General features: G+C 40.7%; 2 protein-coding genes across 15 annotated transcripts in view; one reads left to right on the top strand and one right to left on the bottom strand.

The window, feature by feature from the left end:
- The window catches only part of RAPGEF2 (Rap guanine nucleotide exchange factor 2), a 301,620-nt gene extending 287,551 nt beyond the window's left edge, over window positions 1–14,069 (bottom strand). For 3 of the 6 annotated variants that reach the window (XM_061584375.1, XM_061584374.1, XM_061584377.1), the window contains exon 1: window positions 13,137–14,066. In XM_061584375.1, coding sequence (XP_061440359.1) covers window positions 13,137–13,205 — 69 coding nt within the window. In that variant the 5' untranslated portion in view covers window positions 13,206–14,066. Of the gene's footprint in view, window positions 1–13,136 lie in introns of all 6 variants that reach the window. The other 3 variants (XM_061584376.1, XM_061584372.1, XM_061584373.1) reach the window with 3 other exon arrangements.
- SPMIP2 (sperm microtubule inner protein 2) overlaps window positions 13,183–25,738 on the top strand; it is a 98,014-nt gene continuing 85,458 nt past the window's right edge. For 5 of the 9 annotated variants that reach the window (XR_009757864.1, XR_009757867.1, XR_009757863.1 and 2 more), the window contains exons 1-2: window positions 13,717–14,299; window positions 21,211–21,265. Coding sequence is in view for 3 of the 9 variants with exons in the window: in XM_061584385.1 (XP_061440369.1) it covers window positions 13,335–13,374 (40 nt within the window). In the remaining 6 variants the exon portion in view is untranslated. Of the gene's footprint in view, window positions 13,375–13,716; window positions 14,300–21,210; window positions 21,266–21,679; window positions 21,765–25,738 lie in introns of those variants that run through there. The other 4 variants (XM_061584385.1, XM_061584387.1, XM_061584386.1 and 1 more) reach the window with 2 other exon arrangements.

Raw genomic sequence — 25,738 nt, forward strand, 5'->3', positions numbered from 1 at the left:
AAGGAGGCAAAAGGATTAAACATTAGGAAATGGTACAGTATAGTATGGGAAATAGCGCTTACAGAGAAACTCACTCAACGTCTGAGAGTAGTAAGAGGACAAAAGAAAAAAGACAGTTTTGCTACAGAATGGTCGTGTTTTATCACACATATAAACAAAACAACAGCACCAATACAGGTTCCAACTGCCTTTAATAGTTTATGGCTACAATAATTTTTTTTTAGGTTTTTTGCAGAAAAAATACCGATTCAAGATTTGTCAACTTGTTAATTATCATCAAATAACCAATGTTAAGTAATATGTATTGTATTTGTATTGTATTGTAAGTGGATAGCGATAGACTGAAAACAATCACATATGTAAAGTATTAGTCTTTGTATATATGGTCTATGAACTACGTCAATATTTAAAATATACTTTTTCTATGCATATTCCCAAATAAAAATATATATATTAAAAAAGGGGGGGGGAAGAAAGAACCAGGGCTGTGGAATTCGTACGCCAAACCTTCGACTCTGACTCCTCTATTTTTCTACTGTCCGACTCCCAACTCCTTCATGAATGGCAAATGTATATTAACTAGTAATAACAAATTTACTGTAGTAAAATGGTAGCACAAGGCATTTCATCACAAACAACGTGAATCATCAGGCTAGATTATTAGAACATAAAATATATTTGATTAAAATTTCTGAACAAGAAAACTTTCCTAAATTCCGATCTAAGTTTTTATTTTGAAGCCGGAGTCGGAGTCAGTACATTTCTACCAACTCTGACTCAACCCAAAATTGCTTCCTACTCTGACTCCACGACTCCGACTCCACAGCCCTGGAAAGAACTGGGCATGTTTAGCCTGGAGAAGAGAAGACTGAGGGGAGATATGATAGCACTCTTCAAGTACATGAAAGGTTGTCACACAGAGGAGGGCTGGGATCTCTTCTCGGTCACCCCAGAGTGCAGGACACAGAATAATGGGCTCAAGTTGCAGGAAGCCAGATTTCGACTGGACATCAAGAAAAACTTCCTGTTAGAGCCATATGACAATAGAACCAATTACCTGGAGAGGTAGTGGGCTCTCCAACACTGGAGGCATTCCAGAGGCAGCTGGACAGCCATCTGTCAGGAATGCTTTGATTTGGATTCCTGCATTGCACAGGGGGTTGGACTTGATGGCCTTATAGGCCCCTTCCAACTCTACTATTCTATGATTCTAAGATTCAGGTTTCCAACATAATATTAAACTGAGGTTACTCAAAAGCAGAGGCAGAAGCTACCAGTCTCCTTCTCATAGCCACAGCAGAGGAGTGGAAAAGAATGGGACTCAAGGCTTCCCTAGGCTTATTTCCATCACAATAAATCATAGTTTATCATAATGTCCAGATACACCCACCATATAAAAGTGAGCACCCTACTGCTTGTTTGACTTTATTGCTGCGTTAGGTTTGCCTGCCAACTCAAATACCACAATGATAGCAAAAGCAACATCCAATTCCTCTTTTCTTTGCAACACAGAGACACAGAAACCCTTTCATGCTGTAAACCCTAGAAAATCTATGGTGTGCTAGCCTTTTTTGTCAGGCCTCAGGTTCATGTATATCAGTCCACTTTTTCCATGCCAGTCAAGGATATTTTGATGCCTGAAATGGAGCCCAAACACAGTCTCCTACTCAAGGATAAACCAAGTACTGAGGTAGTATTCAGAATCTAATTCCTATCTCTATCTACCCTCCAATAGTGCCAACCAAAGCAGGATGCTTCACCCTGCTACATGTCAGGGTCAGCCTTACACCTTTACTTTGATCCTTTCACCTTGTTTCAGCTATCTCTATCTTTGGGACCTTCTCCAGTCAGCCTTCCAGTCTTTAGCTTTCTCTACTTCATCTTTCCACAGGGTCTGAATGAACTTTTAACTTTGATTTTGCTGGGATATCCCCTTCTCACAGAAGCTGGACTATTTATTGTCAGGAAGTTCCCCAAAGATATTCCCCCAAAAGTTCATAGACTTTTGTTATCATACCTGCTCCACCAGTTAACATCAGAGGCTTCATCACTGCAAGTACAATACAATATAGCTAATGTAGTAGGGAAGGACCCTAACTCAGTGGTAGAGTGCATACTTTGCATGTAGAAGGTCCCATGTTTAAGTCCTAGCATCTCCAGGAAGAACTGAGAAAGACTCCTGCCTGAAAAACTGCCGCCAGTCGGCGTCCACAATGCCAAGCCAGATGGACCAATGAACTGACTCAAAAAAGGCAGCTTCCTATGTTTATTTGCCTGATTAGTACTTTGCACATTCCAGCTATAAAATGCTAAATAGTATTAATAATTTGTTTTCCCATGTTTAAGGCATGAAATCTATTTCAGATAACGTAAGTCTATGTATATAAGCATTACTATTTATTATTTATCAGCTGCTTTTTTCAACTTGAAAACTTAAAACGACTCTCAACATTAAAAACAGATATAAAAACAAGAACAAGAACATCCCAAAATACTCAGACTACATAAATACAAAATCCAACTCAACCTCACCTAACTAAAAACAAACAGAAAATTAAACCCGAAAGGCCTGGTGAATAAAAATGTTTTTACCTAGTGATTAAAAACAGAACGTGATGGTGCCAGGTATGCCTTGCTGGGGAGAGCATTCCACAAACAGAGAGTGTGCTCTTTAGCTAGGACCAGGGAGACCTAGGTTCAGATCTCCACTCTGCCACAAAACTTATTTATTATTTTATTTCTACCCCGCCCTTCCTCCCAGTAGGAAACCAGCAAGCAAAGCACAGCAAAGTGACTATGGGTCAGTCAAAGTCTCCAAATCTAACATGCCTCAGACAGAGTTGTTGTGAGAATAATATGAATGGTGAGAAGAAACATCTATATTGCCCTGAGTTCCTTGAAGAAAGAGTAAGATAAAAAAATAACGAAGTGATGACCAGCCAAATAATGTATACTTCATGCTTGTGAACCAGTTCTGAATCAAAATCTGCATCCCTGCAGCTGTCAGTTCCCCACAGTAATATCCCCCATGGTGCCAGGTGCTGCTGTGTGGGGGACACCTCCCTTACAACTCTACTATTCTATTATTATTTTCCTTATTCAATGTCATGTCAAAATATGGTCTATCAACTCAATTCTTAATTATCCACAACTGATATGCCATGAATCTCCTTTCCAAAACAGTTCTAGATATGTATGCAAAGCCAGTCATAAGACCTATGCATTAAGCAGTATGCCTCTTCATAGCATAATTATGATAGATTAAACCTTTGATAAGTGTTCAGACTCATTTCTCAGAGTTAGGTTAATTTTACATAAAGGGAAGAATGGAAGAAGAAAACAAGAAGCTTAGAAAAAGCAGGAACACACACATTTCTACTGTTACCCAAAATTATGTTTGTGAATAACAGGTATCTTGGCTAATGTGAACTGTTTCCGCTTTGTGCTACTTAAATTCCTTTCAAAACCATTATCATCTTCGATTGGAATTTGAACAGAGATAAAAGATTTGGAAGAGGAATTACACTGAGGTCAGATATACTTTTGTCCCTATAATAGTGGTCTCCCTTGGTAGCAAGTTACATAAGCAGATGAACGCCAGTTTGCCTGTGCCCTACCTAGAGATGTTATTTAACAGTTGCTTTTCCACGCTTTCCCCCCCTAGAACTCCAACAGTACACAATATGAACTCAGCTGCCATAGAAAGTTTCACAGAAACTGCAAGTTTACAATCCCAGTGGTATAAGAAAGAGTTCTCAAAGACTTCTAGTGAGCAGAGTTTTCCAAATGGTGGGATTACCCAGTGTGGCCAAACTGGGAGGAAGGGCAGGATATGCATTTATTTATTTAGTAAGCAATGGAAGTAATAAGACTTCTAATGATATGAGAAGTGCCACTTTGCAACTACAAGGGAAGAGGGAGAATAAAAAAGGTATTGCTACACATAAGAGAAACAGATCTTAAGTCCTCCATAAGCAACAGAATAAAATACGCCCAGCACCTAAACTCTTTCATTTTACAATAGGGTTTGCCCCAATCTTCCACCCTACAAGCAAACCTAACATATATTGGACAAAACATAAATGTTTAGAAGGTGTTGTACTTTTGAAGTTCTGATATTTAAATTTGTTTTAATTATCGCTTTAAGGATGCACCTCATGAATACTTAACTAGAGATGAACCTAAGAGAGCCTCCTGGATCAAGCAAGTGGCCTATCTAGTCCAGCATCCTGTTCTCACAGTGCGCAACCAGATGCCTATCAGAAGCCCAAGTAGTATACTGACAAATCTACCAATGCAGGGTCCCTTCATAACAGCCATGCCCCCTTTTCCAGTTTCCCTTATTTCCCTTGCTCTCCCTGTCATCTTGCAAGTCCACACTCTACTGCAACAGACATTCCTAGGGGTTCCATTCAACAGGAAAGGGGACACTTTGCGTTAGCTACTGAAGAATCTTCTCAGTGGCTGACTTACCTCCTTTCTCTTTGATTGGCTCCAATCGGCACAAAAGGACAAGGACTCTTCTGGGAGACTAACACGCTCCCTTTTCATGCTGATTGGCTCATACATAGGGACCTGGCTGGGGCCCTGCTCCCAAAAAAGTAACAGTCTATGACCCCTGCAACGCTAGACAACTTCTGGGAAGCCCACAAGGAGTCTCACTGAACTCAGAAAGGCTTAATTCTAAGTAGGCATGCACAGGTTTGTACCTCTAATTGCTGTATTTTTAAAAACATACTATATTACTGTGTTTTCATCAAAGAACGTTATTGTCATCCTGGGGACTGTTCTGATGCAGAGGCACCACAGAAGTTAATAAATAAGATGGGGTCTCACTAAAGAGAAATCCTGTGTGACATTTTCTTCCTCATTCACAGTGGAAACATTTTTCGATGTCAGTCATTAATGAGTAATGCGCACACCTCAAGCAGCATGCATTTCATTCTCCCCCTCCCTTCATATTTAACTGATGAGGCAACCAATTATCTAAAAATAGCACAAGGTCGGCTCTAACTGATGCCATGCAGAACATTCCTCAGATGTGTGAGCAGAAAACCCAGGCCTACGAATCCAGCAAATGAACCTACTTAAGCATAACCATTTTTAAACTTAGAGAAGGTAAGCACTAGACAGCTTCAAAATAACATCAAATTGACCCCAAGTAGCTTTATTGTTAATTCCTCAACTTTAGTTACTGACCAAGCAAAGCAGTAATATTGGCCAAATGCAGAAAAGGTGCGAAATAAAGCCAAGAATAACAGGGCACATTTTGCACACAATAATTAAATTAAAATACGATGCTGAACACAATTTTGAAATTATTTTTCTACCCCACCTGAAATAAGTCAGTACCCACTATACAGCAATGTAGAGGAAAAAACAGATTCTACTGTATGCAGACTTCTTCCTACCCTCCTTCTGAACAAAGACTGATACACATAGATAAAAGAATTGTATACAAATATGCTTAAATCAATCATCTGGTGTAGATGCAAAAATCTGTGCATCTGACCGCCGTTGCTTCCAGGAGTATCCAAAGTCATGTGATATTGGCTAAAGCTGCCACACATACTGGAGTGCTCTGCTCGCCAACCAGGGACTTCCAATCACATACTCACACACAGGGACTCCCAAACAGGTCACCCTTCCTCCCCAAATGAGGCACTAACCTTCCTCTTCTCTTCCCTCCCCCCAAAATAGATCAATAGCTTCCTCCTCTTCTCCCTTTCAGACTTTTTTCCTGCAAGGAGGAGGGAGGCAGTTGGCCAAGGCAAGCAACACAGGAACAGTGAGGAGTGGCAAGGGTAGCACCTCTGCAACTGTCCTCTCCCATTGCTTCCCTCCTCCTTGTCTTCTGTCACCGGTGTAATGGGGGGGGGCAGCAACAGCCGACCAGAATAGTTGATGAGGAGCTATCCCAGCTGTCCTGTCTCTCTCTGGCTTGCTTGGGCTGCCTGCTCTCACACCTTGATTGCTCACTCGCTTCATGCCTGCCTACTAAGCTGCCATCCTCATTTGCTTCACACCATCATGTCTCACCCATGCTGTGCCTGTACCCCACCCCCGTGGAATGTTGATGTTGCCCCCATGGAATGTTGATGTCACACTGTGTGATGGCTCACAAAAATATTGTATGTATAGATAGATATTCTGGCTACCATATTACAGGCTTTGATCCAACAGAGCCCTAGGTATAAGCAGAAGGTACTTCCACTTGTGAAAACTGATCTGATTTGTGATGGGCAAAGAGAGGAATAGAACATTTTCCTAGTTCAAGGGATGGCTACAAGTTTGGGTATCCTTTTTCTAAAAAAAGGCTAGGGGAGATATGCATATGAAATGTACACTCAATTATTAGGTTACTTTTTCTGACTACTGAAGCTTGCATACCTCCTTAGCTCTGGGTTAATTTACACCTCATCCTTTTTTCTTTGCTTGCTTTCTTTTCTTTATTTCATTCTTTCACTTTCATTGCTGTTTTTTTCTGACAAGCTCTTACAAAAAGTTGTGGACTAGAAGGTTGAGATTAGGGTTCTGCATTTATATCATGTATTACAAATATTAAAGACAATAAAAATTACAACTACAAAGAGAGCCTTGATGAGAGCTCTGAAGAAAAACAATACTACCATCTGAAAAAAATAGTACTAACACAACAACTTTCTTCATTCAATTAAAAAGATTTCTATACAGATAATAAAAATGTTGACATCACACAGTGTAATGTCAGGGGCAGGATACAGCAACAGAGCAGCACCACAAAAACATAGCTGACCAGGTGAGGCAAGCAGGTGGGGGTGGGAAGTGTGAGTGTCTCGGAGGGTAGCAAGGAATGGGAGGTTTGGCAAGCAATTTAACAAGCAGGCTACATGATGGAGGTCATGACTGAAGCCTGGGTGGGTGCATGGAAGGACACAGCAACAGCACCCGCAGAACTTGTCCAGGGTATCAGCAGTGCAACAGAGAAGGCAAGAGGGTTGGGGAGGGGAGTGTGGGTGCCTGAGGGATGGCAGTGGTAAGGGGAGTTGGTGTGTGAAGCAAGCAGGGGCACAATACAATGTAAGAACAAGAAAGCCAAAATTAATTGTAAATGTTTATTGAGATCTTCAGGTAACTGAAAGCAGGAAGTGTTGGGCAACTTTAAAGTATAATCCTCAAAACACTTTAAGCTATCAGAATAGTAAAACTTATTAAATGGTGTAAGTTTACCAATAATTATATTTGCCTTCTTTTCCTACACTTGTTGATTTGTATCAATTTGACTTTTCTTGTTGTCATCACTTCCAGGAAATGAAACATTTCAAAAATACCACAAGCAGGACACTGATAACCAACTAAAACCACAAAGTATAATTGTATACAACTGTTAAAATACCACAGCCATCTAATAATCACTGTTTTGCATAGTGTATTATCATTCTTTGAGGTCCTCTCCATTTTGTAACCAGACACTATACCACTAAAACAATTTACTTATTACCACACAAAGCTTAAAAGTTGTTTGATCAAACATTTTTATTTTAATACATACGGTTTTATGACATACACCACAAGGGAGACAGATTCTTTATCAAGAGCACATTTTATTTCAGTACTCAACTGTAACACAACTTTATATATACCTAAATGAAATACCCCATGCAAACTGAAATTCTTCAAAAAATGTTCCTATTGTAAGGGCTGAAGTAAGCAGGTGTGTTGGAATAGGAGAAACAAAGGGATCAGTGTTCCAAAGCCCTGAAAACAACTCATAGCTTGAACATTTGTGCCAATTAAGAGTTTCTTGCATGAAAGGACTTTTAATTCTGCAAGTTCAAAAGATACTGGTTCTATGTCATAACATAACAGCATCCCAAAATTGAATCCAAAGAGTAATTGCTGCCTTTCTAATTCTAACTGTTCAAATATATTGAGAGATCTTGACAACTTTACTATTAAGAACCAAGCTACAGTAAACACAGGGTGGCTGCCAAAACAGTTTCCACAGGGCATGTTCTCCCCTTTCTCTCTGTGATACAGTGTCATCACATAGGGATTTCCCAGTCCCTACTAACCAATAATATGGGGCAGTGACAGCAATATGCAAGACATGAAGACATCATGTTGAGAACATTATGAAGTCCATGTCATTTTGGACAGCTGTAAGATAGGTCAAGGTATCCTTTAAGAAACCAGGATACATAGAGTACTATGAGATTAATAAAGTCTGGTAAACATCTCACTGATCAGGAGTACATGCCAACAAACCAATGCCCATCTGCTAACATTGTTTCTCCTTATCCTGTGCATTCATTCTTTGGTATTAGCACAGTATATAGAAGTACTGGGGTGCAAGACAATCTACTTTTAATTCTTGTTTGAACCTACATGGGCACAAGTGGAATTAAGGAATAATCTCCCTGACGAGGTGCGCCTGGTGCCAACACTGTTATCTTTTCGGAGCCAGGTCAAGACTTTCCTCTTCTCCCAGGCATTTTAGCATGTGTTTTTAAATTGTTTTAAATTTTTAAATTGTGTTTTAAATTGTTTTTTAAAAGATGTATTTTAAATTGTATTTGTTTTTAGTTACTGTAAACCGCCCAGAGAGCTTTGGCTATGGGGCGGTATACAAGTATAATAAATAAAGTGTAATGGTCTGCCAAGAACAAGAAAACCAGGAGCAGCAATTCTCAATAAACTATTTCAAAAACCAGTATTTCTTGCTTGTATTTTCAACTATATTTCTAAATAAAAATTGTCAATTAAGAAAAGAAATACCAGTGGTTTTAAAACCAATTAGGACTTGAATCCCAAGATGTACACACCATTTAAATTTACTTCCTGTACAAGAAATTATGGCAGATAAAAGGATGCAATCCTAGCCACACATATATGCAAGTTGCTCCATTGAATAAAATGAGACTTCATTCTCAGGAGCCCTGTATGAGATGAGACTATATATTTATACACATTTACAAAATAAAAATCATTACATTCAGTGTTGGTAAGTGGCTCATCATTTATTTTTGAAATGGTGAACAAGCCTTCCAACTGAATCATGCATAATTGAACAATTGAAATAATTACAAAAGAGAATATTTGTTTACATAATAGAGGCCTACATGCTCAATCCATATGATTTTTTGCATTTTGTTACTGTTTTAAGGCTTTTCAGAATTAGCCTACAACATTCAAATTGATATTTCCACCAGATTCTACCAACTAAAAATAAAGGCATTCCTATAACCAAAGAGCTATTTCAGCTTTTGAAACAAAACAGTCCAACCCAGTCTGAGTTTTTGTAATCAACAAAATGCTGCCTAAACTTTTTTAACAATCCAATTCTATGTGTATCTGCTCAAAAGTAAATTCAGTAGAGCTTACTTCACAAAGGTCAGTATAGGATTGCAGCTTATCTTGTTACTTCATACTTATTAGCCACAAGGCGGATGAATATATATTCATCAACAATGGCTTACCTATCTGTTGCTTCTTTGAAGGCAATTCACTTCAAATGCAGCACTCACATGCAGAGGATTTCCATAGGATGGCTGAAGTCCTCCCCTCCATACACACACAGGCAATTATATGGGGGAGAATGGTAGACCTCTGCACACCTGTTATATCCCATCCAGCTCCACTTAGTGCACTGGTAACTTAAATAGAAGCAAAGGGAAAAGCTGGATGAGTAACTTAAGTAGAAGCAAAGGGAAAAGCTGGATGAAGAGACAGCAGGTGTGTGCAGACCTACTATTCCCACTGTCATGCTACTGCCATGAATGAACACAGGGAGAGGAAGAAACAAGCCTCCATCAGTCCTACAGGAGTCCTCTATATGTGTTATGTTGTACCCACAGTGGACTAGATCTTGCAAACTTCAGGCATGATATAATTACGGCTAAAATATGAATTCTCATTTTTTAAAATACACACATACACCGACACTTAGTATCAGGGAATACCTTCTACACCAGAGGTGGCTACTCCGTGGCTCTCCAGATGCTGCTGGACTACAGCTCCCATCATCCCTGACCATGAGCTGTGTTGGCTGAGACTGATGGGAGCTGTAGTTCAGCAGCATCTGGAGAGCCACGGAGTGGCCACCCCTGTTCTACACTTTCTGCCTTAATCATTAATACTTTAACAGCCACATCTTGCTCACAAGCATGGCCTGACATTTTATTGGAGTTGCAGTGGCACAAAGACTTCGACCGACATCATCTCCATTAGTATCAGGACTGCCAATTTTGTCATATTTAAACACCGAGATTATTCAGTGTGTGTCAACCACTGGCAAAAGGCAAAGTATAAAGGTTTCCAGAAAAATCTGGTTGATAGGTTTCTCTGTAAAATCAATGAGAAATATCCAGACTCATATCTGTACTGCTTGGTTCAAAAACATAAGCAAACCAAGAACTAGGGTGACTGCATTAGACATAATGAAATATTCTTACAGTGCAACCACTTGCTCATCTACTTATAAGTAAATCCCATTTAACTGAATGACACTATGCAACAGCAGAGATTAAAAAGAAATAACTCAAATAACTCTGTAGTCATGCAAGAGAAAATGTAATATTGAAATAGCAAATGAAATCACGACTAAATATATAGTAGTGCAAAGCATTTCTTTCTTTATGCAACTGGTCAAAAACATAACAGAATGCCAATATGCTAGCCTTAAAATCTTCCAGTGTTGCTAACCAAATGCATTTCCTTCAGTCCAATTGTTTCCTTAACACTAAAATCTGGGGCCAACTGTAACTTCAGATATATAGTACCTTTTAATGTTGCTACGGTGTTTTCAGCCTACAGATACTTAACAGTTGCAGTGCTAATGAAGTCCTGGTGTTCTGGATTATAGCTTTCTGGGCAGCTTCTTATATTTACCCTATCTCTGCACTGAAGCTATTTTTTTCACTGCATCACTTCTTAAAACAACTTGCACCAAAACAATAAAGTTTAGCAGTTCACTTTATTTGGCACTGAATACATTTAGCCTAGCCTACTGGACCACTAGATGATGGAAGATGCTCAAACCTGGTCAGTTTTGTTGCTGCTGACCAACTGACAGGTGTTTTTATTTCATTATTCCAATATAGAAGTCAGAGATCCATTAACAAAAATCCAGCTTTTCCCAGGTCTTTACTACCCAGTTACAAACAGAACCCTGGGAACTAATCAGAGCAAAAAGGTCAAGCAAGGACATAACACACCACTAAAGCAAGTTAGTAAAGGCCAGTAACACTTTTTAAAAAAAGTAATGTATGTGGTTTGACTTCCATCCCAACCACCAGGTTAAAAAAGAAAGAAACCAGTGCAACTTATCAATGGTAAAGGCTTCAGGATGAGCAATCTCCAAATCAATCACTCAGACTTGCCCACAATGTAAGATTTTAGCAGTTAATGTTTTATTGAAAAGGTCTCAAGAATTTCCAGTAACCGTGGAAACAGATGGCAATACACACCCCTTACAAAGCAGGACAGATGGCACTAACTCCAACAAGCAAAATAACTCCATAAAGCATTATCTATTGAAGTAAGGCTAGAGGGATCAGTTTTTTAAAAAGTTTAATCTTTTAACAATTGGCAATAGCGGCCCATGCAGTCACTTTTCCGAAACAGACAGAATCTGTTCAGCTCAACACAACCTTAAAAGGATTATCCTTTCAAAATGTCCTCTGTGAGCATCATCATCCAAATCAGATCCTGTTTACCAAGAGCTAATAATCTCAACACTGGGCCAACTCTTGACATCCAAAAAATCAGGCCAGAAATTGAATATACATGTTGATAAAAAAATACTTATTACGTTGCTGAAGAACTTCACTCCACTTTGCCAGAAGTTACCATGAGCATTGTGGAATTATAAAAATATGGCAAAAACAGCAAGTTAAAAAGCAGGTGAAATAAATTACAGTACTTGTTCTTCTAAGTTCTGAGACTGAGAGTCCTAAACAGCAAGCTATTCCTTTATGACAAAGGTAAAACATACAACAAAAAGTGTTTTATCTAAATCGTCTCTTCCTGGAAAGGATCACTAACATACTTTGCAACGGGCAGCTTAACTACCACATACAAAGGAGACTACAGGTTATTGCACTTTTATCTCCAAGCAATCACAAGCCGATTCCTCAGTTTCTTTACAGCAAAGCTCTCTAAATCCTTACCACAAGAAATGACTACACAAATCTGTAAGACAGAACGCCCCAACATTTTAATAAGTGTTGTACTTAGCTTGTATATTAACGAGTTGCTGTTGTTTACGCATAACTACTCAGAATGTGATGTGGAAATCACATGTGATGTTCCAAATTGGAAAGGGAGACAGATTTTAAACTACACTGCTAACCTCACAAAATTAGCTGTGAAGCCTTCAGCTTACTGAAATGAATGCTCGATTCAAACTTAGCAACAGACAAGGGTAAAAGACTAGATTAAGCATCCATCTTGGTACAAACACCCATCTATGGGTTACACTACTAGTAAAGATGGGGGAAGGGAAACCTGGTGCTGGTGCTGTGAATGAATGAGAAGCTTTTCTTCCGGGAAGTACAAAAGCGATTAGAGATAGCTGAAAACAGCAGATTAGCTGGTGTATCTCTGCATAGATAGAAGGAAGAACCCAAAGTAACTGAGCTGTTTGTGGCCATGTAGTGGTGTGGGGAGGGCGAAAGCATATGTACTTTTTAGCCAGAGCCAGAGAATGGCATTCAATATACCTATCTTGAGAGGGGGATTCATTCTTCAACACCACCCCCACAATCACTAACACCACAACTCTATTGATAAAGGTGGCTAGGACATGGAAAAAACCCACCCCCGATTGTGCTTACACGGACGCAATTTACTGAATTTCATCTAAATTAAGAGGCACTGAGAACGCATACTGAGGAAGGAGCCCTATGTGTAGGCCAAATTTTTTTTGGGGGGAGCGGGAGAGAGAACGGAGGGAATGTTTATGGTTAAGCTCTCCTCTCGGCAGATAGATAAATTATCCCCAAATTAGATGTATGGGGGCAGGGGAAGAGAAAGAGACTGGGAAATTTTGAAAGAACAGCAAGGGAGAGAGACACTATGGTGGGGGAAGGGGGAGAGAAAAGGTGAGTTTCTGGGAAAGTAGCATTATGCTACTGAACCTGGGCGGGGGGCAATACCTGGGGGCTCCTGTCGACCGGGTTTTTCATAACCGCCTGGCGGAAGTTGTTATCCACGTACGACGCCATCTCGCCCCTTTTCTGCTCCGGGCCGGTCACTGCGTCCTGGCCCCTCTGCTTGGTTTGTCTCCTGTCGCTCTCAAGCGCCTAATTCCTGGTCCCGAAGCGGGGCGGGCGGGCGCGCTTTTCAGCGCCCCAATGGACGCGGGAAAGGATAGACGGCTCCCGCTGGCTGCCGGTAATTCAGCTACTGCTAAACCTCCTCCTCCTCGATAGTAGCGGCGGCGATAAGCCCCTTAGCCTCAGTAGCGCCGCCGCCCGGTCGGGGCCTCTCGCCGAGCTCGTCGGTTTTGGCGGCGGCGGCAGTAACAGCAGTAGTATCGACTCCCGGCTCCGCCTCTGCCGGGCTGCCTGGCACTGTCGTCGTCGCTGTCGTCCTCCTCCCCCCTCAGCCGCCGCATCCCCTTAGGCGGCGGGGCGGGAGAGGTACCGCCGCGTCCTCGTCGAGTTTAGGCTCCGTCTCCGGCCTTGGAGGATCAGGCGAGCGGGCGGACAGCCGGGAATGGGGTGGGACGGTAGCAGGCTGTGTCTCAAAGGAGGAATGCTGACGGGTGTCTCACGACGGGAGCGGCCTCCAATGCTTACTCGCGCTTTGTGCTGCAGCAGCCATGGTGAGGAGACGGAGGGAGGGAGGGAGGAAGCAGCGCCCGGCCGCACCGGCAACAACGGCGGGGATGAGGGGAGGAGCCGAGCGGCGGCGCTGCCGTCTCAGGTTCCCGCCCCTCGAGCCTTGGTCTTCTCAGCCGCAGTGCAACCCGCTACAGCTTTCCTCCCAGCGGGATTGTTGTTTAGGCCGTGCTGGACAAAAGATGGAAGAATTCTTTGCTCAGACCAAGAGCCTCATTTATTTCTTGTCCGCCCCTCTCTTCTTTACGTGCATTGCACTTTTGCATGCCGTACCTAACCTGGGAAGAAGCAGATACGAACTTACGGAGTTTATGAGAGAAGGAGGAAAAAGGGGGCTTATGGGAAGCTCGAAACCATCTCCTCGCTTAATTGACAGATTACTGCTATTAATATTGTTAGGGAAGCTTCAGGAAACAGAATCGACTTTCAGCATTCAGTTGAATGAGAATGCTCCTCAGCCGCAGACACTGGAAGGGGTAAGGAAAAGTAACCCCTGCGCCACGTCGTTTTGAGTGGCTCTGTGGGATTTTGAAGATAGAGATTCTCTACTTTCCGTCAGTCGTCACTGCAGCAACGTGAAAGCCGTTTTCTAGTGCTGCTATGCCTTGGTTTATTTGTCAGATATGAAGATTTGTAAAAAGTAGAGATATGTGTGTTTGCCAGAATGCTAGTAAACGACCAAGGGGTGTGTGCAAATAGGCCTATCCAATTGGTTTCGCTGTTGATTGATTGACATTTTGCCACATCAATACTTTATCAATATCCCCCCTATTTTAGCTGCACAACAACCCTGTGAGGCAAGTTTGGCTGAGAGAGAGATTGACTGGCATGCAGTGATTTCCCTACCTTGTGAGCTTCTTGAGTGAGGGCATTTGAACCCAGGACCTAGTCTTAACAGATTAAACACTATACTGGCTCTCTATTCACACATGTATTGCAGTGGGAAAGGATCAAAGCAGAAGTACTTTCCATGTGAGGCGTGCAAATGGGGGCTCTTGTAGGATTTGCCACAGGAATCTTTTAATTCACATAGTTTCTGCACCAGCAGTGAATACTCTGAGAAAGGGGCCATCAACATGGTACCTGCAAGTGCACATGTGTCCACAGAGTCATTCCCAGCCATCCACAGCACCCTCCGGGAGGAAGCATTGTATTATAGCTAATAAAAAAGGTTGTGGTGTGTGCTTGGTTATAGTGTGTGTTGTGATCACAACAGTTTCTCTAGTTTGGACTCCTACTGGGAGAAAGGGTGGGATATAAATCTAATAAATAATAACAATAAATAATAATAGTTTGCCAAAAAAGGTTGGTGAACTGTACTTTAAGGACAGTCTGCCATATCTTTAGTTGAACCAGCCACAGTAGAACTTACAGCCAGGTATGGAGTTACCATGTGAAAGCAGCCTCCTATGGGAATATAAAATGTATAGAATCATAGAGCTGAAATGAGTCTTGGAGGTCATCTAGTTGGACTCCATGCTTAATGCTGGATCTGCCATGAAAGATGCAATTATATCATCTCTGACATATGGTCATCAAGTCTCTGCTTAAATACCACCAGCAAAAGAGAGCCCACCACTTCCTGAGGCAATCTGTTCCACTGTCACACTACACCTACCATTAGGAAGTTTCTCTTGCTTCCCAGCATTTTCTACCATTGTTTCTAGCCATGCCCAATAGAGAAACAGAGAAGTCCACTCCATGTTCTGCAAGATAGCTCTTCAGATATTTGAAGATCACTGTTCCTGTTTTTCCTTAATCTTCTCCAGACTAAACATATTAAGCTGTTTCAACTGCTTGACATAGCATTTGGTTTTCAGACTTATCCTGGTCTCCTTCTTCTGCACACTTACATATTTCCTTAGAATGTGCCCAGAACTGAGCACAGTACTCCAGATGTAGCCTGACCAGCACATAATAGAGTGAACTATTCCTTTTCATGGCTGGAATGCTAATACGCTTCTGCTAATGCAGTCTACATTTGCATTGTTTTTTTAACAGCTGTGTCATGCTACTAGCTCACATTTAGCTTGTGATCCAGTAAGATACTTTGATCCTTTTCACATGTATAGACCTACTTCCCCCCCCCCTCAAAAATGGGGGCCCCTCTATGTATGGTGTCTCATATATGTCATCTGATTTTCTTCATGTATGTTATCTCCTATAGTGACCCACAACATTGAGTGTCCACTTAACCGCTTCCTCATGAGCTTACCATTGCTCCCCATACTTTGACTTGATGCCTGTCCTTAGCTGCTTTTGTATAGTTCAGGTGGTCCACAATATGTCTGTGAAGAACACTTACAATTTGAATTCTATATAATACAATAAAATACAGTATAGGAAATAAAAGAAAAGAAAATACAATTAAAAATCATACAGCATATTACACAGCAAGCCACATTACAATTACTACAACTGGCAGAAAAATCATTAAGTGGTCCACCAAGACCCTCAGCAATTTTCAAATGGTCAATGGGGAAAAAGTTTGAGAACCACTGGTATTATTCATACCAGCAGAAACTTAGCTTAATATTACTTATCACCTCAAATTCTAGTTTTACAAAAACCATTATTATGCCTCAACTTCTGTAGAGGTTCCTAAATGTATGACATATGCTCTTTATTTTTGTTTTGGAAAAAATAATCCAGCTGCCCTGCATGTGATCTGACATCAATCATACCCCCCCCCATCAGCAAAAGTAGAATCCGCTACTGTGGTTATAATTCAACATTAGGCATTTTGTACACCTAGTGCAACTTCATTTTCTTTCCCTCCATTTCCCTGAGTTTCAAAGTGGCTCGCTTTGTAGGTGCCTAGGACTGATGCTTTTTGAAAACACAAATCCCAAGCCCTGTTGGATAAACAGGTTGCTGCTGTTGTTGTCCATACAATTCACTTGTTCAAAAAAAACCCAAGTGATGTACTTATAAAATGATAAATAAGATACAATCAATAAATCTTTACAACAAATATAAGAAACTAATGCTGCAATCCAATACATGTCTACCGAAAAGTAAGCTCCATTAGGTCCAATGGGACTTACTCCCAGGTAAGTACATATTGGATTGCAGCCCAAATCTAAAGTAACTAAAGCACTTACATTTATAATTTGCTTTAAGTGCTTCACATACATTATCATGTAATCCTTTCAAAAGCTCTGTGAGGTCAGTATAATTACCTTTGTATTGCATATGTGTGAGAAGGAAGCACAAAGCCTGGGAAAAAGTGGCTTGTTTAAAGTGAGTACATGGTATAGGCAAAATTCAAATTAAATATTTCCTGGTTTGTCACTCATCTCTTAGTCCCTACACTTTATTAGTTATAATCGTGTTAGTGGTGCAATTATCTGAGCTGTGGTCTAAGATTATTTAGGGTTATGACTAGCAACAGTAAAAGACTGGCATGTGAGGAGATTCAACAAAACCAACGATAAACAGAAGCTCCATACAACAGAAATGGGACCCAAAATTAGCAGGGCTAATTGTGTGTTGGACCCATATTAATGAGAAAGGGAGCGTATCATTTTCTTGGCAAAGCTACTTTTCTCATTTCCCCAAAGTTCACCCACCTATGTCAAATGTCCCTGCTTTGTTACCAGCAAATGAGAGCAAAAGCAAATTTCTAATACTATTTAACACCTCATTTTGTATTATGTAATGGGTTTTGCTTGTATTAAACTGCTTAAATCCTTATGACACATTTGTGTTTGCTGTAACACTGCACATTACTACGTATGCTTAAATAGTAATTACATTTCTTGCAACAACACTTTAAGCAAGGTGCAAGGCTGTTAACTGCATTTGCTTGCCATAAACAATTTGTACTCTTTATGCCCTGGCCTGTTACAGAAGCAATCTTAACATTAAGGGGGGGGGATAACAATCACTGCCTGCACTAGTCCAGCACTACCACAAGTTAACATGTTTATTTTGAGATTGCACACTGCTTTTCTTTAAGTAAAATAGATGTAGGCAATGTGGTTTTGAAAAGATAATCTTTAATTGGCCTGCTCAGTTTCTCTATACATATCTTCAATCCATTACAGAGAAAAATGAAGTTTAGTACTAAAACTAGCTTCCAAGGCTGCTTCCAAGATTTTGTATGTGTGAGGGGCATGAAGACAAGGGTTAGCTATGAGAGAGATCACAGGTGCCTAATCCACCAATGTTGCCAAGTGCAAGCTAGCAGTGAAGGGCTAGGGTTGATGCAGCTCAAGCACAAAAAGCAGATGGCCTCAAGTAAATCCCAGCTCTCTTATCAGAAGCTCACTGCAGATCTTTGCTGCGGAATCACCTTCTAATATGAACATCTAACCTCAGAAATTTCTTTGACCTCCTCTCTCCTCCATACAACCTCTTCATTATATTGTTTATTTAATGCCACCTCCATTTTTTTCCTCCATTAATATAGGTCTGAACTGAACTGAAAGCCACATGTTCCAAGTTCTAGTTTTAGGGCTTTAAAGGTAAGCTCCAGCAACTTGAAAAGGGCGTGGAAGTGCATGAGCAGTCAGCCAAGCTCTTTTAAAACAGGCAAGATGTTATCCAACGGAGCTTAAAATACAGGGAACTATATTTTGAACTAACTGAAGTTTCTAAACCCTCTTCAAAGGCAGCTCCATGTATAATAATCCAACCAGGAGGCTACCAGGGTGTGAATCACCATGGCTGGGCTCCTTTGCAAGGAAGGGTGGGATATAGATTCAGATCATCATTTCTTCATTGTATTCAATATTTGGGCTTGTCCTTCTTGTTCAGTTCTTCTCATTGCATTACTGGGACTTAGGCCCATGTTTAATGCATAAGCTAATGAAACAAATTTCTGAATAAGACTGTGGAGCAACAGGATGAGCAAAAGAGACCATAAACACTAGAGAAGGATCTTTTGTTGTTGTTATGTGCCTCCAAGTCGACTACGACTTATGGCGACCCTATGAATCAGTGACTTCCAAGAGCATCTGTTATGAACTACCCTGTTCAGATCTTGTAAGTTCAGGTCTGTGGATTCCTTTATGGAATCAATCCATCTCTTGTTTGGCCTTCCTCTTTTTCTACTTCCTTCTGTTTTTCCAACCATTATCTTTTCTAATGAATCATGTCTTCTCATTATGTGTCCAAAGTATGATAACCTCAGTTTCATCATTTTAGCTTCTAGTGATAGTCTGGTTTAATTTGTTCTAACACCCAATTATTTGTCTTTTTTGCAGTCCATGGTATCTACAAAGCTCTTCTCCAATACCACATTTCAAATGCGTTGATTTTTCTCTTATCAACTTTTTTCACTGTCCAACTTTCACATCCATACACAGAGATCGGAAATACCATGGTCTGAATGATCCTGACTTTAGTGTTCAGTGATACATCTTTACATTTGAGGACCTTTTCTAGTTCTCTCACAGCTGCCCTCCCCAGTCCTAGCCTTCTGATTTCTTGACTATTGTCTCCATTTTGGTTAATGATTGTGCCAAGATATTGATAATCCTTGACAAGTTCAATGTCCTCATTGTCAACTTTAAAGTTACATAAATCTTCTATTGACATTACTTTAGTCTTTTTGATGTTCAGCTGTAGTCCTGCTTTTGTGCTTTCCTCTTTAACTTTCATCAGCATTCATTTCAAATCATTACTGGTTTTTGCTAGTAGTATGGTATCGTCTGCATATCTTAAATTAATGATATTTCTCCCTCCAATTTTCACACCTCCTTCTTCTTGGTCCAATCCTGCTTTCCGTATGATATGTTCTGTGTATAGATTAAATAAATAGGGTGATAAAATACACCCCTGTCTCACACCCTTTCCGATGGGGACACCCCTGTCTCACACCCTTTCCGATGGGGAACCAATCGGTTTCTCCATATTCTGTCCTTACAGTAGCCTTTTGTCCAGAGTATAGGTTGCACATCAGGACAATCAGATGCTGTGGCACCCCCATTTCTTTTAAAGCATTCCATAATTGTTCATGATCTACACAGTCAAAGGCTTTGCTGTAATCTATAAAGCACAGGGTGATTTTCTTCTGAAATTCCTTGGTCCATTCCATTATCCAACGTATATTTGCAATATGATCTCTGGTGCCTCTTCCCTTTCTAAATCCAGCTTGGATGTCTGGCATTTCTCGCTCCATATATGGCAAGAGCCTTTGTTGTCGAATCTTGAGCATTACTTTACTTGCAGAGAGAAGGATCTTAGCCATGGGGAAAAGCAGACCTGATGCCAGTGGCTCAAAAGGGCCCTTCAGTGGCCCGACCTGGCTGTTCCACCACTTACTGCTCTCCTCACCAGGCCCTAGATGGCTGAGGGGGGTTTCCCCTTTGGAAATCTGATGAAATCTATAGATTTCATAAATCTGTAAGCCATAGCATTGCATTTTTGGTAAATTAAGATGTTGGGTGGCCAGTGTAGCTGAGCTGAGCTACTATTCAAAAGTAGCAGTGCCCACCCAACACTAAAATGCCACCTGGTGGCTCAGCACAAAGGGTGCTAAGTGGTGCCCTGGGGAAGAATTTTGCTGGACATCTTAGATCTGTATTAAGTGCAGGGTGCAACCACTGTTTTTATTCTGCTTCCAACTTACTATGGCACAGCAATGTGTCCACAACACAAACAGGCTCAAGAGTAGAAGCAGTTAAAAGAGTGCTGCAACAGCAACATCTGTTCAGTCTACTCTGACACTGCCTAAGCTATGCATTCTTTACGATCAGAGTAGCATTCTAGTTTGCTTTTAGTTTTTTCAAGGTCCAAGCTTTGAACTACATTAATCTGATGCTCTGTTGCCTCACCATTTTTCTTTCCCAATTACTCCCAGATTTTCTTTTTTCTCACTAAAAAATCCAAAACAGTTATGGCATTCTGTTATTGATATCCAATCATTCATTCATTACCTTTTGTTATATCTGTGCCCACCCCCAAAAGGCATCAAAGGCAATTCACATCAGAACTAGATAAAGAGTTAAAACAGTGCAATCATAAAGAATAAACAGCCGTACTAGAGAGAAGTGTAGAGCCAGCTTAGCCTTCATTCTTAATTCAAATATAATGCTAACTAGAAGCTGAACACTGCTTAGATATAAAACACCAGGTTTGTTTTATGTGGAATCTGTAGTAAATTTTCATGCCTTATTTCCACAGTCCACATAGGAGTCAGTAACAGGCTGTTAGTCCCACACCTAATTTTTTAGCTGAAGAATTACAGAACATTTATAATTTCCCATTATGACTACACAAGATGAATGAGGCTATGATGGCTGAATCATAATTAGGTCAAAGTGTGTAGGATGGCTTTCCCCAGCCTGGTACCCTCCAGCTATTTTGGATTATAACTCCCATCAGATGGGCTTTAATACACAGAACCTTATGTGAAAGGATGCCATCTCTTTTACCATAGATGCTGGCAAAGGATGTGTTTTCTCCTGCATTAGGTCACATGCAAATCACTTAAGGTAAGATATTCATCTTTATTACTAACTCATAAGATCTATGTGCTCAGACAAAAGATAACTGTAGTTTAAGAATTCTAGGGGCTTTCTTTTTAAAAAGCCTAATTTGAAAGTATTTGTTTCATTTTTTAAAAATCTATTGCAGAGAACCTTCAATCAATTTGAATTGTGATTTTATCGTTATGGAACCACATTTTCATAAGAAATTATTTTCCACTAAATTTATTGTAGCGTAAATAGGTGAATGTTGGCTTGTTACTGTTACATAATAGTACTCAGAACTGAAAAGTGCATGGTAGGTGAAAGCCCTTTTTAAATCTTTTTTGTACAATTAGTTGTATGTTCCTTTCTTTCATATAAATGACCTAATCAATGCTTGCATTTCCTTTTTTTTTTTGCATTCAACATTATACAAAGGAGAGCCAGACAGTTATTAAACTTCAAGAGAAGAAAATGACTATTGAAATGAGATTTTATGAATGCTGAACTTCATTAAATATAAATGCATTTATTTTCTCAAAGAGTGATGATTAACATTTAATCATTTCCATTTACTTACTGCTGATTACTAGTAGCTGAATCTGTGTCCTTCTGAAGCACATGAAAGGCAAAAGAGTGATGAAAGTCAATCAGGATAGGAGAAAAACTCTACAGAAAATCCAATTCCTATTAAAGTTAATGGAAAAGTGGTACCAACATGGATCTTGTTGAATTTGCATGATTTTTACACAGGGGCCCCCAAAGGCCAGATCCATTATTTTTATGATTCAGACCATGGAGACAGATGTAATCCATTATTTAATGGTGGCATTGGGGGAATCCTATGTAACAATTACCCAAATTCAAACAGTTTCAGTTTACTAGAGCTGAAAATTATTTGTGTGTAAATGCATGTGTGTGCCTTCTTTCTCTGTGCCCACCCTCTTCCCTGCTTTCTCACTCTGTTCTCACCCCCACACTTCCAGGATTGCTCTGCATTGCTTCTCACCCATAAGCTTATCAGGTAGTTGTCTGGAATTTTATTATACAGCCATGAAAGTGGCTGTATACTATAGCCAGTGTGGATTTTTCACATTCCGCAATGTTAAATTGAAAATACCCCCATGCCATTCTGATCCATCTCATAAGCGCATTTCAAAACAAACCTTACAAAACTTAACTCCTGAACTCAGAAACGCTTGCTTAACAACCCTCTCAATTTTCATGGCGATACACCAAACCGTCAGAGAGAATAGAGAGTTCAAAGTCTAAAAAGAGCAGGGGGAAACCCAGAGCCCTTTTGGACTTTTTTCTCTCAGAGCTCTCATAATCTGTTGAAATTCATTAAATATCAGCCATGTTCACAGAGGACCTGTAATCCTGTTAATGACTTTTCCCCATACTCTGACCTTCATCTTCTGCAGTTTAAGAGTTAAAAAATGCCTGTCTGATTTTTAATTAATTTAAGAAATTTTAGCATTGAACTCAATGATAATATCGGGTATGCTCAGTGAGAACCAACTGCCAGTGTTCTAAAAGCCAGACTCACAGCTGCTTGGCTTGCCTAATCAGGGGGGCACACCCACACCAGACTTTGATTTCACTTGAGACAGTCATGGCTTCCCTCAGAGAATCCTGGGAAGTGTAGTTTGTGAAGGGTGCTGAGAGGAGACTCCTGTTCCACTGACAGAGCTCCAGTGGCCAGACAGTCAGCCACTCTGATTGAAGGTCTTGTGAGGAGAACAGGGCGTCTCCTAGCAACTCTCAGCACCCTTCACTAACTACTCTTCCCAGGATTCTTTGAGAGAAGCCATGACTCTCCAAAGTGAACTAAAGGCCTGGTGTAGATGTGACCAGGAACAGCTTTGGTTTAAATTTGGGTGGGAGGCTACATGCGCCTGCTGTAGAATAAAAAGCTGGGGGAAACACTGAAAAGCAATGGGGTACTGTTCACAATGTTTTCCTTTTGGAAAGGGTCTTCCCTTCTTCCCCGTGCCCACCCACCCAATCTCCTCCCCCTCCTCCTCCCTTCCCTGCCCCTCCCCCAGGGTCAGTGTTGGATTATGAACTGGGAGACCAGGGTTCGAATCCCCACACAGCCATTAAGCTCACTGGGTGACCTTGGGCCAGTCACTGCCTCTCAGCCTCAGAGGAAGGCAATGGTAAAACTACCTCTGAATGCTATTTACCATGAAAACCCTATTCAAAGGGTCGCAATAAGTCCACTCGACTTGAAGGCAGTCCATTTCCATTTTCAAACATGATTGCACAGAAATAAATCCCATTGAACTCAAAAAGTATACAAATGATCAAACCCACCCTCCCTTCTCCTCCCTCCTCTCCCCTCCATCTTGCCCCTTCCTTCGCCCCTCCGTATCCATCCCCATCACCTTCCAATCCCCTCCTCCCCCCTCCCCTTCCTCCTCCCCATGGTCAGTTTTACCAATCTTAAGCATGATTGCACAAACGTAAATACCAATGAACTCTATAAGCATATAAATCAAACCTGCCTTCCACTCCCCCTCCCTTTGGCCCCCTCCAATATGCTCCTTCCCTCTCCCCCTCCTCCCCCCATGGTCAATTTTTCCTATCCTAACCATGATTGCATAGGAGTAAATCCCATTGAACTCAACAAGCATGCAAATGATCAGATCTGCTTCCCCCCTCCTTTCCCTCTCCTCTCCCTTCCTCCTCCCCTCCCCTCTTCCTTCTTCCTTCTCTCCTGCCCATTCCAGCCCTCCCTCCCCCCTGGTCAGTTTTACCTATCCTAAGCATGATTGCATGGGAGTGAATCGCACTGGACTCAATAAACATGCAAATGATCAAACCTATTCTTCTCCTCCCCTCCCCCTGCTGCCTGCTGCCTGCTCCCATCCCCCTCCTACCCTCTGCCTTTCCTCCTCTCCCTCCTCCTCTTCCCCTCCCCATCCCCTGTGGTCAGTTTCCCCTATCCTAAGCATGATTGCAGGGGAGTAAATCCCACTGAACTCAATAAGCATGCAAATGATCAGTCCATTCTCAGCAAACTTGGACAGGATCCCATTTCTTACCTCCCAGATTAAAAAGCAGGGAAATTTACTAATAGGCAAAAAACCTTGCAGTTTAAGAATGTACCTATAGCCCACAGATATTTCTATCAAACTTTTAAAAGCAGGGAAATTGGGCAGCTATAGTGAATGCACCAGGGGAGCAGGAGACCTGAACTCCTCTCTGAGATATTGTACTGCCCTACAAAGTTGTCAAAATGCAAACGCCATTTGGGTTGGTCTTTCACAGTCCAATCCACTTCCTGTGTAGCTTGGAAGAATTTGGCAACATATGCCTCTGAGCATATGGTGAGCGGTGGCAACACCTGCAATCAGCCTAAATAATAGAAGACATGCTGTGCTGATCTTGTTTTAGCAGAGAGGAAGCAACATTGTTAAGACAGTTGACATAGTTCAGATGGTCACTTTAAATATGTCTGATTTACTTTGCAATTTTAGTGAAGTTTGCTATAGGAAATCATTTTCTTTTGTTTCTGTTTCTATGAATATGTGAAGTACAGCAACACTTTGCAAAATTTACATTAAAAAAACTCCAAACATAATTGTGGAATAATGGCACTGACGTCTGCAGAATAGTTTCCAGTGAACCTCAGGAGTGTCTCAATTTGCACAAGATAAAACGGTGGGAACTGAAATATATTCTAGCAAAATTCTAGATGTGCTCTATATTTTTAATTGACCATGCCCACCTTGCCTTAAATAAAGTGGTTTAAACATAGCAGGCTGAAAATATGTGTCCTCTTTTTTCCAACAGCTAGAGTCATTGCTGAAGTAGCAACATATTGGAATCAGTCTGATTTTACATCAAACTGTAGTTTCAGATTCAACTGTTAATGTGCCCAAAATAGAAATAGAACATTTCCAATTTGAAACACAAAAGGCTGTCTTCACCATCATATGACATTGACCAATAAAAAGGCTTTGAAATTAATAAAAATAAATTTGACACAGATTTGTAGGATGAATAATGAGGGAAATAAAATTTTCTAGTTTAGATTCTCTGTAGAAACATTAGTAACACAGGAAAGAAGCAATGTAAGAAGAACACCAACAAACATACAAAAATATAATTCTCCATCTTTGGAGATGGCAGGTGTTGCTCAGAGGCACATGTTACCAAATTCTTCCAAGCTACACAGGACTGTGAAAGACCAACCCAAATTGTGTTTGCATTTTGACAAATTTGTAGGACAGTACAATATCTCAGAGAGAAGGTTAGGTCTCCTGCTCCCCTAGTGCATTCACTATAGCTGCCCAATTTCCCTGCTTTTAAAAGCTTGATAGAAATATCTGTGGGCCATAGGTACATTCTTAATCCGCAAGGTTTTTTGCCTATTAGTAAATTTAAATTAAAGTCTTGGAAGGATCAAGAACCTTGTAGACCTGTAAAAATTTCAGTTGGTGTCACATCAGGGAGCACAGGTATAGAATCATCAATATGAACACCCAC

The sequence above is a fragment of the Rhineura floridana genome, chromosome 9 (assembly GCF_030035675.1).
Source record: "Rhineura floridana isolate rRhiFlo1 chromosome 9, rRhiFlo1.hap2, whole genome shotgun sequence".
Classification (NCBI taxonomy): domain Eukaryota; kingdom Metazoa; phylum Chordata; class Lepidosauria; order Squamata; family Rhineuridae; genus Rhineura; species Rhineura floridana.